General features: G+C 48.7%; 1 protein-coding gene across 2 annotated transcripts in view; it reads left to right on the top strand.

Annotated features, from left to right (window-relative positions):
• Positions 1-7,678, top strand: part of SORCS3 (sortilin related VPS10 domain containing receptor 3) — a 499,588-nt gene extending 491,910 nt beyond the window's left edge. For both annotated transcript variants that reach the window (XM_006135388.3, XM_075935518.1), the window contains exons 26-27: positions 6,677-6,837; positions 7,505-7,678. In XM_006135388.3, coding sequence (XP_006135450.2) covers positions 6,677-6,837; positions 7,505-7,569 — 226 coding nt within the window. In that variant the 3' untranslated portion in view covers positions 7,570-7,678. The remainder of the gene's footprint in view (positions 1-6,676; positions 6,838-7,504) is intronic.
• Positions 7,679-13,327: the final 5,649 nt, after the last annotated feature.

Genomic DNA, 13,327 nt, shown 5'->3' with positions numbered 1-13,327 from the left:
TGGGACACGTGTGATTTGTTTGCTGACTGGATGCACCATGGGGACCCTGCGGAGGCAGACAGAGCTTCTCGGGGCAGACTTTGCACTAAGGTCCCTGCCCTGTTAAACAAGCTGGACTGTGCGGGCTTGGGACTACAGCGTGAATCCAGGTGTGGCTACGTTTTCAGCGTCTAACTCCCAAGCCAGAGCCTTTCCCCCGACGGGGCCCAGCTGCGTGCTTCTTTCCCTGACGGCTTCAGCACAAGGAGCAGCTGTGCCAAAGGGAGCATCACTGCTGCGTTGGCGGCCTTGGCTCCCGAGAGTAGAGAGAGCTGGCTCAGAGGGGCCCGGACTAGATGCCCCACGCTGGAATCGGACTGGAACGCTGAGCTTTTTTTCAAGTGAAAGCGGCCGAAAGGCTGGAACCAAAGCCTGATGACGGCAGTGGCGAAGCTTCCATGGATTCCAGGGGAGTGCAACCTTCGTGCCCAGATTTTTCATCGGCTCAGATGCAGCATTTCAGCCTCCTACGCGTGTCAAGTCAATAGCATGGCACCATTTTCTTGCTGCTCGCTGTGCCAGGGATGGGAGGCACAGCGAGCAGGGCAATGGCACCCCTGCCCTAGGATGTGGGGACTGCCTCAGGGCGTTCTCATCGAGTTGTGTCGGGGGCTGGAAACAAGGGCTGGTAAAAAAAATACTGGGAACTAAGTATCCACCCACTGATCAGCTGTTTGGTGAGTTCCACTGGAGAGGGGGAGATTCTGGAAGGAGGGGGCGGAGTAGAAGCAGGCAGGGGGTGGGGCGTTGGGGAGAAGGGGTAGAGCGAGGATAGGACCGGGGGGAAGAGTGGGCTTGGAGCACCCACTCAGAAGGAAGAAAATCGGCTTCTGTGCAAGGAGATCCCAGGCAGCTTGGCAAAGCAATTTGCTTGAAGGGGGCCACGTTCCAGTGTGTGCAGTCCCTTGAAAAATAACCCCTATGCGACAGCATGCGCATCTTAGATCCTGACCACCCACCTATAATATAACATGGAGATATACCATCTCATAGAGCTGGAAGGGACCTTGAGAGGTCATTGAGTCTAGCCCCCTGCCCTCACAGTAGGGTCAAGTACCATCCTTGACAGATTTTCCCCAGATCCCTAAATGGCCCCCTCAAACCACTGAGCTATGCCTCCCACCCAGGTTGCCAAGCTGGAGCCGTACCCCAGTGCCTGGGATGTCTGCTGGGTCACAGAGGCAGGGAACCCAGACCCTGCCCTCTCCATAGACACGGGGCAGTACAGATCTGGACTGCAGAACTGCATGGTAATAAAATCAGAGCGTGTCCCATGGGGCCCAGGACTCCGCTATTAGCTGCTTCGTCCACACCAACAGACATCGCTGCCAATGATAAAGGCCGTCTGGAACCCCCCGTGCCCAACGGCAGGGTCGCGGAGCAGGAAAAACATGCTTCCACCCCAAGCCCGCTGCTCTTTGGATTAGAAATGAAAGCGAGGAACCGCTCTCAATGGAGAAATGGGCAGAAAGTAAACACTCGTGCCAGCTGTCAATCCTTTGGCAATGTATACTTTTATGATTAGCTCGAATCCCTGTCTGAATACCGAGCTTCTGCTTAGAGAAGGGGGGGAGCATGTGGCTGGATGAATTTTTAATTTGCAAATTTATAGAACTGGCACGCTGCTGGCTTGCATGCAGCCTCCCTAGTAGGAGCCCATAAGTAATAGACTCAGCAGACGTGTAGGAGATCCTTGTTCGCAACGCCGGCTGTGAAAGAAGTGCGTGTTTGGGACGATAGACTCACAGGAGCCCTGAGAGATCATCTAGTCTAGTCCCCTGTACTCATAGCAGGACCAAGTATGATCTAAGCAGTCCCTGACACGTGTCTATTTAACCTACTCTTAAAAATCTCCAACGATGGAGAATCTACAATCTCCCTAGGCCATTGATTCCAGAGCTTGACCACTGTGACAGGACGTTTTTCCTAGGCCAACCTAAACTTCCCTTGCTGCAATTTCAGCCCATTGCTTCTTGTCCAATCCTCAAACATACGGGGAAAGGTTTTCTTCCTCTTTCTTGTATCCATCTTTTGTGTACGTGAAAGCTGCTATCACGATCTTCTCCCCTCCTCTCTGCCTTCTCTTCTCTAGACTAAACAAACTCAAGATTTTTTTCAGTCTTCCCTCATAGGTCGTGTTTCTGGACCTATAATCATTTCTGTTGCCTTTCTTTGGAATTTCTCAATTTGTCCTCATGATTCCTGAAAAGTGGTGCCCAGAGCTGGACCTGTTACTCCAGTTGAGGCTTTATCAACACGGAGCAGAGAAGGAGAATTACTTCCTGTGTCTTGCTTTCAACACAACTTCTAACATATCCCAAAATGATAGTTGCTTCTTTTTGCAACAGCGTCACACTGTTGACTCATATGTAGGTTGTGGTCCATTATAAACCCTAGATCCCTTTCTGCAGCACTCCTTCCTAGACAGTTATTTCCCATTTTGTATGTGTGAAACTAATAGTTCCTTCCTAAGTGAAGGACTTTGCATTTGTCCGTATTGAATTTCATCCTATTTACCTCAGCCCATTTCTCCAGTTTGCCCAGATCATTTTGAATTTTAATCCTATCTTTTAAAGCACTGGCAACCCCGCCCAGCTTGGTATCATCCACAAACTTTATAAGAGTATCTCTATTCCATTAACTAAATCAGGCTGCTAGATCCACCCTACAAAGGCAGCAGGGAACCCCAGGCAGCCTCCCTTGCGTGCCCCACAGCCTTACATGCTGCTCAGAAACGCAGTGTCCGGGCCCCATTTCTGTTTCAAAATTGGAGGGGAGGAAGGAAAACTTCAGGATCTGCCCCCAGCACAGTCCCATTGGCCATTTTGTGGCCAGAAACTTGCCAATGGGAGCTGCCTGTTTGAATAACAGGCAGCCAAGAAGAATCATGCCACCTCTCCTCCGCTCGTTTATTCACACAAACACATGGGCGGGCAGGCAGGCTGGCTGGGAAACATGTTAAGCTCTGCAAGCCTTAGCTTGGCAAGCAGGCAGGCTGGTTTGGCTGCTGGCTGGTAAGTGTCCTGGCTAAAGCCTGTCTCTGGCATCCCAGCCCCTCCATCCCCAATCATCTGCCCCCCATACTGCATCCCAGGTCTGGCACCACAATCTCCTGCCCCAAATCACAATCCCCTCCTATCCTAGGTCACATCCCAAACCCCTGAACTCCAGTTGCCTGCCCTAGGTCACAACCACCTCCATCACCCAAACTCTATTCTCCTTCTGCACCCCAGTCCCTTACCCCAAGCTTCCTTCTGCACTCAACTTCCATCCCAGACCCCACATCTCCTCCATTAATACCATGGAAAAGTGTGGCCCTCGACCACTTTCCAAAATCTTAGAGTGGCCCCCTGTCAAAAAATATGGCCCACCCTTGAACTAAATCACTGAAGATATTGAACAGAATTGGATCCAGAACTAATCCTTGTGGAACCCATTCAATATGCCTTTCCAGTTTGACTGTGAACCATTGATAACTACTCTCTAAGAATGGTTTTCTGACTAGTTTTGCTCCCACCTTATAGTAGCTCCAAGCAGGTTATATTTTCCTACTTTGTTTATGAGAAGGTCATGCGAGACAGTATTAAAAGTCTTACTAAAGTCAAGATATACCGCCTCCACCACTTCCCCTCTATCCACAAGGCTTGTTACCCCATCAGAGAAAGCTATTAGCTTGGTTTGACATGATCTGTTCTTGACAATTCCCTGCTGATTCTTACTCATTACCTTATCATCTTCTAGGTGTTTGCAGACAGATTACTTGATTATTTGATCCTTTATCTTTCACGGTACTGAAGTTAAGCTGACTGCTTTGTAATTCCCAGAGCTGTCCTTTTTTGGTATAGATTGACACTACGTGTGCATCTTTGGGGGACAGTCGGGGTAGGGGTCTGATGCTAGAATGTGAAGAGAAGGTGTTCACATCTGTGGATTTGTCTTTTCCATGATTCTAAGAGGTAACTGGAGGCTTCCTTTCCCATGCAGCATTTTTTTCATCCCCTCCCCATTGCTCACAGTGGAAGGCTGAAACTTTTCCCCTGCTGCTACCATTGCAAACAGCTAAGTTTCCTTGGATCTGGCCTGTTCTTGGCCCTTTGGTAATCACTGGAGTTTTCTTGTTCACTCTCAAAACTTGATTGGACTGTCCAAAGCCCTTTCAGGGTCTGGTTCCCTTTGCTTGGTGGTTTGATGCTTCTCCTGTCCCTTCATGGAGAGTCCTTTCTTGCTAGATTTGCTTTCCCGCCTTCCTGAGGGAGTCTGTTCTGATCTTCCCTTGCCCTATCCGTTTGCCCTGCTGGGTTCATTATCTGTCCACCACTCCTGACAAAAACTCTTGGGAATAGTTGGTGGCTGTTGCTTTATTCTGCAGCCCCTAAACTGTCAGGCTATATCCACACTATGAGTTTTCTTGGCAAAAAATATGCTAACGAGGTACTCATTTGCATAAGTTGCAATCTCATTTGCATATTTTCCACCGATCCGTTTTTGAGCTTGGGTTTTTGCGCAAAAATAAGCAGTGTGGATGTCTCCTTTTTGTGCAAAAAAACCCTTTTCCTGCAAGATCCTTATGCCCCCAAAAAAGGAAGTTTACTGGTCTGGCAGGAAAAGGGGTTTTTAACTCAAAAAGAAAACATCCATACTGCCTGTTTTTGTGGAAAACCCACTAAGCAAAAATGGATCCGCAGAAAAAATGCAAATGAGAGTGCAACCCATGCAAATAAGTCCCTCATTACCATATTTTGTGCCGAGAAAACTTTAGTGTAGACATAGCCTCACTGAAAGAGAAACAAAATCTCTCCCCTGCTTGGGAAAACAGCCTCCAGATATAAACGGACCGAAAGCCATGCAGTGCTGCCTGCCTGCCTGTGTCTGCAGACTGCCTAAAATCAGAGCTCCCAATTGTGAGCCTGCCCCTCACCTCAGCAAGGGGCTGGCCTCGAAGCCTCATGAAGAGCACTGGACTGTCACCGTTGTTAACTCTCCCGACATAGATCAAGGCCTGTAGGTTACAATCACAGAACTACAAGGTGTGGATGCTGCTGTAGCCTAGAGACATGTGTTGTATTGCCACGTGTCAGCCTCCTTCCCCCACCAAATGTTTGGTGAGCCCGTTTCCCAATCGATGGGCACTCGGGTTGGGTACTGATGCCCTTCACAGATGTAGCTCTTTTTCTCTCAAGAGACCTGGAGAAAGAGCGTGTGGGTGGTGGTGGTGATGGTGGTGGTGGGGGGCTTGGTCTACACTTGAAAGTGACAGCCGCAGGTGAAGAAAACCAACCCCCTGACCAATGTAGCGGGCCTCAGAATAGATGCAGGTATATCGACAGTTTTGGACATCATTTGGAGAGCAGGGGTTCCTACGCAGAGGGCGTAAGCTGGGCCTCGTCTAGGGGTTGTGCCAAATCTCCAGCGCCAAGAGAGAGAAAGGCACACCTACAGGAGGAGACGTTTCACTGCTCCGCAACATGACAACTACATCCCAATGTCCGTTGATAACAACTGTCACGCTCACATGAGAGCGCCGGAGAGCTGGGGCCAGTGTAAATCAGCACAGCTCTAGCGAGGTCGATGGGGCCAAGCCAGATTACACCAGAGAGGATCTGACTCTTTCTGGCACACTTGGCAACAAAGAGGCTAACATCCAAAGGCAGCCCATGACGGAGCCTCCTTGCAAGCCATCAGCCTGGAATAGCACAAAGCGATTCTCCGTTCCAGCAGCTCGCCGTGCCTGGCCTGGGGTCCTTCTAGAGGCATGGGTTTTCTAACAGCCAGCTCACATAGGGGGGCACCCCACAGACACCCCACTAACAAGCTCTGGCATCCTTATGCTGTTCCAATTGGTCTAAAATTGTCTCCTCCGTGCCTGGGGCAAATCACCTAGTTCTGCATCTTTGGTTCCTCATCTGCAAAAGGATAATAAAACCTCCTTTGCCTTTCCCCCGTCTCATCAGTCCTGACTGTGAGCTCTTTGTGGCGGGCCCATTTCTTACCCTATGTTGGGGCAGCGCCTAGCAACCGAGCATGGGGGAGGCCTCCCCCGGTACCAGAATCCAAACGATAATTCATTGGCCAGTCACCAAAGAGCCAATAATGGACCTGCCGATGAGGGCGGACAAAGGAGGGGATTGCCTGGGGCCGGGCGATTCTATGGGGCCCAGGGCTCGAATTGCACCACTGCTGCCATAGCAACGGAGTCAGCCAGAGCCCTGGACCCCTTTGAATCTTTGCTGGAGTGGCTGCTTCACATGCCTCTGAGAGCTGGGGGACAGGGGGCACTGAGAGCTGGCGGCTTGAGGCCCCGCCCCTTCCAGAGGTGGGAGCGCCTCCCCCCACACACCCACACCTTGCCCCAGGGCCCACAGTGGCCATCGGCCCTGCTGGTCCACAATCACTATACTTCATTGCATCCTCCCAGGTGCTAGGCCCCTTTGTGAGATGCTGGGTGAATTCAACTCCTCTGGGACTTCGTGGGCATTTGCTTTGCTCCATGAGGGGTCAGGCGGCATGATTCCAGGACCCATTTCCTACCACAGTGTCCTCGCTCCCGCGCCCCAGGGACTGGTCCCAGTTTAATGGCTCTCGTGAACGACCATCCTGCCGTTCTAACAAGGGCCTCTCACTCGCCTTTCCCCGGCAGGAAAATCCCGTGGGTGAACATTTATGCTCAAGTCCAGCACGACAAGGAGCAAGAGATGATCGGTTCCGTCAGCCAAAGCGAAAGTGCCCCCAAGATCACCCTGAGCGAGTTCACTGACCCCGAGGAGCTCATGGACAAAGAACTGGATACGCGGGTGCTGGGTAAGGCGCAGCTGCCCTCTCGGCGACTAGTGACCAACCCCGAGAGTGCACTGATCTGGCGACGGCAGCAGAACCCGATCGCTGGCGTTCAGGAAAGCGAATGGCCAATAGGCTGGATGGCAAAGGCTCCTCCGGGGTGCAAATGGGACAGGACACCTCACTATTGGGAGAAGGGGGGGTTCTTATTTTCGCATGCACAGAGTTGAACTGCTGGCCACATCGGCAGTCAAGCAGAATTTCCCCTCCAGAGCAGGGAGCTTGGCGAGCTCAGCATTTTTTTCTGTCACTGCGGTGCTTGGCCTTTTCCATACAGGAATTCCCCCTTCACATCTAGCGAGAATGCCATTGCCAGTTAGCCATGTGTGATGACTGGGCGGTGGGGGGCAGGGAGTGGAGGGGGAGGCCTTGTCTTCCATGATGTTGGGGTGGGGGGCATGCAGTCCAAAGCTAAGAACCCTGGGACAAGACCCAAGTAGATTCAGGCTGCTTTATCCCAGGTGATCAAGCAGTAAAGGGGTACATACTCCCACCCAACTCCTCTCTCGAGGCTCTTCCCACATCCCGCTGCACTGGGGCATGGGCGTGCCCTTTGCGTGTGAGCAACAGGCGACAGGCAGGGCCATTTCATGAGCTGCCCTGACCCTTGTCTCCCTCTTGTCTTCCTCAGGAAGCATCTCGACAATTGCCAACAGTGAAAGCACAAAGGAAATCCCCAACTGCACTAGCGTTTAATTCTGAAAATCCACCTGGTCTACAGCATTTCTGGCTTTTTATTTGTAATTATTATTATTATTATTATTATTATTATTGTTATTATTATTATTAAAAAAAGAAAACGATACATCATGATCATCCTTTGGGGGACTGGGGACAGGAGTTCTGTTTACCAGGGCCGCATTCATAAACTGCAGGTAGTTGCTCAGCATTTGGAAATTTCTCCTTGGTTAAAAATAATGATTGAAGGCCGAGATAACAGGGCTAAGGGATTTGAGAGCTTGTGTGTCCGAATCTCCTATGTGGGTCTGGAAGTCTCTACTGAACTGTAGTAGGGAAATGATCCTTTTCCCCCTCCAGCCTAAACCACAAGAGCTGACTTTGCAAAGTGCCCTCAGCTCCCACGGACTTGCAGGTCTTAGCCGGATCAGGCCCATTCCATTGCCTCTCCTTGGCCTTTTCCTTGGTTGGGGAACAAACTGAGTGGTGTCAACCATTTGTGCTCTGGAGTGGGTAGGCGGGAGCACACGTAGCCTGAGAGAAGCGTGCACACGTTTATGAATGCGGCCCTAACCTGTGCATGTGACCGGCAAGGATACCGTTGGCATACTGTAGATAATTCCAATGTAAATAACTTTTTATTTCTTGGGAAATAATTTAATGTTTAGTAAAAGAAAAGTTAAAAAAAACCCACACCCCTCCACACACCTCAACGAGCCCACTGAGGACCACATGTGAGTTCTTGTCCGACACATGGGTTCTGGATATACTCCAGTTGTCTGCCGTGCTTAACTCTTTCAGCTCTGTCGTGTTACAGAGTGACTTTCCTTTTTTGCATGACAGGATGGATTTTTTTTAAGGGGAGAGTGATTTTAAGAGACAGTAATGAGGATTTTGCAACACTCTTCAACAATTCACATTTTTTCACCCAGTTCTAGAGCAATGGCACTAAATGTAGACTTTTGGTGCAGTGTCTTGAGATTTTGGAAGATTTGGGAGAGTGTGATGGAAGCAAAGCGAGAGGATCTTTATCTCAATGACAGGCAAACCTCAAAGCAGTTGGGTTCTGAAAGCCGGACTTGATTCTCCAACTCCTGCTCGCAATGGGCCAGATGCTAATACCCCCGTTCACACTGTGGAGTGCCTTTAAGCAGTTTCTGAAGAGTGCTGTGGAGTAAAGGGCACTGAAGTGTCTGAATATGGCCTGGTGCCACACAGCATCTCAATAGGGACTATTTGGGAGAGGTGCAAAGCTGCATCTTCTCCGCTCCTCTTGAGTGTGCAAAACTGAGCTGAGGTTCTCTAGAAAGAGGTTTCCTTGCAAGGGTTCTGGGGCAGCTGTTCAGCCTGCAAGAACAACATTTGATGGTGCTGCCTGGTCAAATCATAGAATCAGGGAGGCAGCATGAAAATGAGATCAGAGGATGGGAAGCTCTGGCAGCTTTAGACCTCGTCAGGTTCCAGTCCAGAACTTGGGGAGTATTCCAAGCAGGAGGAAATGGGAAGATGCTAAAAATAGGCCTAGTTCTGCAAAGGTCCAACGGGATCGGTGAATGCCATTAGAAGATGCTGAGCCTCTGGCAGGATTATAGAAAGCTCCAGCTCCAAACATCCCCAAAGTTTGGGGGGGTCTGGCTGTAGCGTTCCAGTTCATCTGTAACATACCTGCAGTGATGCGTAGGAGGCTAAGATACAAGGTACACTAGAAGCATAACTAGCATCATATGTCTTGGGCTCTGTTCGGTACATGAAAGGCAGTTCAAAGATCTTTATGGGCAGAAAGGCTGGGAAGATCCTTTTGCAGTAGATGGGGGAGGGAACAGCTGCTATTTAAAGATTAAATCAAACCAAGCAAGTATAGGGAAATGGCTTTGTGCAAAACATTAAAGCAAAAAAAAACAAAAACAAAAAACCCTCAAACCGCCACGGCTCTCCTTCGAATACACCACTTAAAACACTTCGGCCGTGTCTAGACTGGCCAGTTTTTCCGGAAAATCAGCCACTTTTCCAGAAAAACTTGCCAGCTGTCTACACTGGCCACTTGAATTTCCGCAAAATCACGGACGATCTCATGTAAGATTGTCAGTGTTCTTGCAGAAATACTATGCTGCTCCCATTCGAGCAAAAGTCCTTTTGCGCAAAACTTTTGCGCAAAAGCACCAGTGTAGACAGCCCAGATATGTTTTCCGCAAAAAAGCCCTGATCGCGAAAATGGCGATCGGGGCTTTTTTGCTGAAAAGTGCTTTTGCGGAAATGCGTCCGTGCCAATCTAGAGGCTCTGTTCCGAAAATGCTTTTAATGGAAAACTTTTCCATGAAAAGCATTTCCGGAAAATCATGCCAGTCTAGATGTAGCCTTCATGTCCCTTTCCATCGGTTTAAAAATAATTTCCCCCACCCCGGTCACTTCTGTCTGAGTTCCCGATGCAAACAGAGGACCGATGGTTGTGTTTTCCTCGCTGACCTCATGCCCTGGTTCTCTTACCGTATCCTTGCTACTGAAACGCTGAAGTATTTTGCAGTAATAGGCCAATCTGCTGAAAACACTGTCACAGCAGGACCATTATTTTCAAATAGCATCCCATTTATACAGTGGGGTGCGTGCATGGATCCCATTTGCCATACTAAGATGTCTGCAGAAGCTTTTGTGAGCTGCAGAGCAGAGAAATGGCCGTTGTTGTCTGCCAACACATTTCACCCAACGACTTTTCACGGTGAACATTTTCAGAGAATTTGACCGGTTTTTCTTGTAGTGAAATGAAATTTTTCATTTGGAATTGATTCGGCATTAAAAAAATCTTTTGGGGGAGACCCCCCCCAACAACCTTTTTCTGCCTTTTCTCCTTAGAAAGGACCCAGGGTGAGAAGGGAGGGAAACCCACATAGTTTTGGAACTGGGAAGCAAGGGAAATTGGAGCATTTTGACTGATGCAAAAATTTGGCCCCCAGAATGCTGTATCATTCACCCAGCCATGTTTATGTTAAAAAAAAAAAAAAAGAGATGGCAACAGTCCAGCCATCTCTAATGCTGAGCAAACCTCACTTCAGCAGGAACCAGGAGTTTGATCCAGAACCTGGTAAATCCAATGGGTTTTTTCCACTGGCTGCAGTGAGCTTTGGATCAGGCCCCAAGACTGCAGGCTTCTATTTTCCTTCTCTTGTCTGCCAGCCACCCCGTGGCTGGAAGGGGTCGTTGTTTGCTTGGGTGGGCGCACACACTGCAGCGCTGCTCAGGCTAGTTCGTAAATATTGCAGTGTAGGCTCAGCAGATTGGCGGGGCAGCTCAGAGCTGGAAAGTCACCTCCTCACCACAGTGCAGTTGGGCCCACAGGTGTAGCTCAGCTCCTCACAAGATCGGGCCCTCAGTTCAGCCGAAAGTGTTGTTCCAAGTGCTCTAAAAAAATAAAACAATGGGGCTGTGTCTAGACTGGCAAGATTTTCCGCAAAATCATCGTTAAAAGCATTTTCGGAAAATCATGCCAGTCTAGACGTAGCCTGGGAGAAGAGTCACAAGAGATTTGACTTGATCCAGCAAACTTTACATGCAAGCGTGTGTGTGTGTGTGTGTGTGTGTGTGTGTGTGTGTGCAAATACACGGTCATCCTTCATCCTGTGTGTGTGTGTGTGTAAATACAATGGTCATATTTCATGCTCTGTGTGCGCGCGTGTGTGTGTGTGAGAGAGAGAGAGAGAGAATGTGTTTAAATACACAGGTCATCCTTCATCCTGTGTGTGTGTGTGTGTGTGTGTGTGTGTGTGTGTGTGTGTGTAAATACAATGGTCATATTTCATGCTCTGTGTGCGTGTGTGTGTGTGTGTGTGTGTGAGAGAGAGAGAGAGAGAGAGAGAGAGAGAATGTGTTTAAATACACAGGTCATCCTTCATCCTGTGTGTGTGTGAGAGAGAGAGAGAGAGAGAGAGAGAATGTGTTTAAATACACAGGTCATCCTTCATCCTGTGTGTGTGTGTGTAAATACAATGGCCATAGGTTATGCTCTGTGTGTGTGTGTGTGTGTGTGTGTGTGTGTGTTTAAATACAGAGGTCATCCTTCATGCCATGTGTGTGTGTATTTGTATAAATACACAAGTCATATTTCATGCTCTGTGTGTGTGTTTAAATACACAGGCCATCCTTCATGCCCTGTGTGTGTGTGTGTGTTTAAATACACAGGTCATATTTCATGCCTCTTCATCTGACCATTGTCTCGTTAGCACAGACATGGCATCCCCTGAGCCAGGCACTGCTGAGGCGATAAGAAAGAAACTAAATTTCCACAACTGGATTAGCTACAGGGTAGAAATATTGTACCGGCCATGATGCTGGTTGGCCCATAAAGCTGCCTGAAACTAGCAGCGACCTCCTATCCTCCTTCACAGCTGCTGCTGACAGGGGCATGGCCGGGCAAAGGGCACGGCTAGAGCACACTCCTACTCCAGTAATCCCTAGGGACAAGCAGCCTCTGTTAAGCAGCCATGAGGTCGCTCTACATTGCTCTCGAAGCCCCACCCATCCTTGGTTACCCCTTTGGCTCTAGAGTGAAAGCGGCACAAATCCTCATTCGTCCTTTTGGCTCTAGTCCTGCTCACACCTGAGGCGCAAGGTCAGAGGCGGGCTGGTTTTGAAGAGTGAGAAAGAAAATCCCTCCTTTCGGGCTGTAAGGATTAAATGGGGCAGACAATTGCGATACTGCTATTAAACACGGTAATACAAATGCATGTCCTATATATATACATATATATATAAATACTGTTCTTGGTTTTATCGTTCCATTTGAATATTTCTACTGTAAAAAAAGGCAGTGGTTTTGAAATTGTTGAAAATAAATGTATTTTTGTACATCGGAGCTACCTCCGGCTGCTCTTTCAGTGCTTGTCCTTGTCATTCTCTTGTCCCGGGCAGCCATGGCTGCGGCTGCGCTCACCCTGCTTTTGACACAGCTCTCTGTCGTGGCTCTGGAGTCTTTGCTTGCCCTAGAACTCAGCTCCTGAATGAGTGCCCAAGAAGGCACGTTGAGAGGCATTCATTGCACTCTCCCGCATAGAAAAATAAACCTCAGCCAAATCGTCTCACCCATCGTTGCAGGGGCAATGCTTCGTTTTTGTTTGAATGGCGCCATATTGTCATGAGGCCTCTTTTACATGCCTCTGAATTGATAACCATCAAATAACCATTAAAAAAACAAAACCCTTAACAAATAACGGTCCTATAGTGTCATGCGCTTTCCCATGCACAACCCACTTCTTCAGAGGACAGATATGGAGTAAGAGGCACAGAGGTTCAAATATAAAGCAGAAAAAGAGGGGCGAGGGGCAAGAGAAAAAAATAAAACCCTGTAAATACCTGTTGGAGAACATTTTAACTTGCCCAGACACTCACTGGGGGTGTGTCTAGACTGCAGGGTTTTTCGAAAAAAAGTGGCCTTTTTTCGAAAAAACTTTACCTGAGTTTAGATGCATTCTTTCGAAAGTAAATGGAAAGAACGCGGCAGTTTTTTCGACTGTGGTAAGCCTCATTTTACGAGGAATAACGCATTTTTTTGAAAGTGCTCTTTCAAAAAAGCACTATGTAATGCAAACTGTGCTTTTTCAAAACGGAACATCCAGACTGCCTGGGTGCTCTCTTTCGAAAAAGTGGCTCACTTTTTCGAAACTACTGGTTGTAGTCTAGATGCTTTTTCGAAAAAGTCTCTTTCGAAAGAGGCTGGCAGTCTAGATGTAGCCTGGGTGGATCTAAAAGTGGCCATTCACTACAGAATAATTTCAGGAACCAGCTAGAA

Source organism: Pelodiscus sinensis, chromosome 8 (genome assembly GCF_049634645.1).
Source record: "Pelodiscus sinensis isolate JC-2024 chromosome 8, ASM4963464v1, whole genome shotgun sequence".
In the NCBI taxonomy this organism is placed as follows: Eukaryota; Metazoa; Chordata; order Testudines; family Trionychidae; genus Pelodiscus; species Pelodiscus sinensis.
This window is presented reverse-complemented; position numbering and strand designations above follow the sequence as displayed.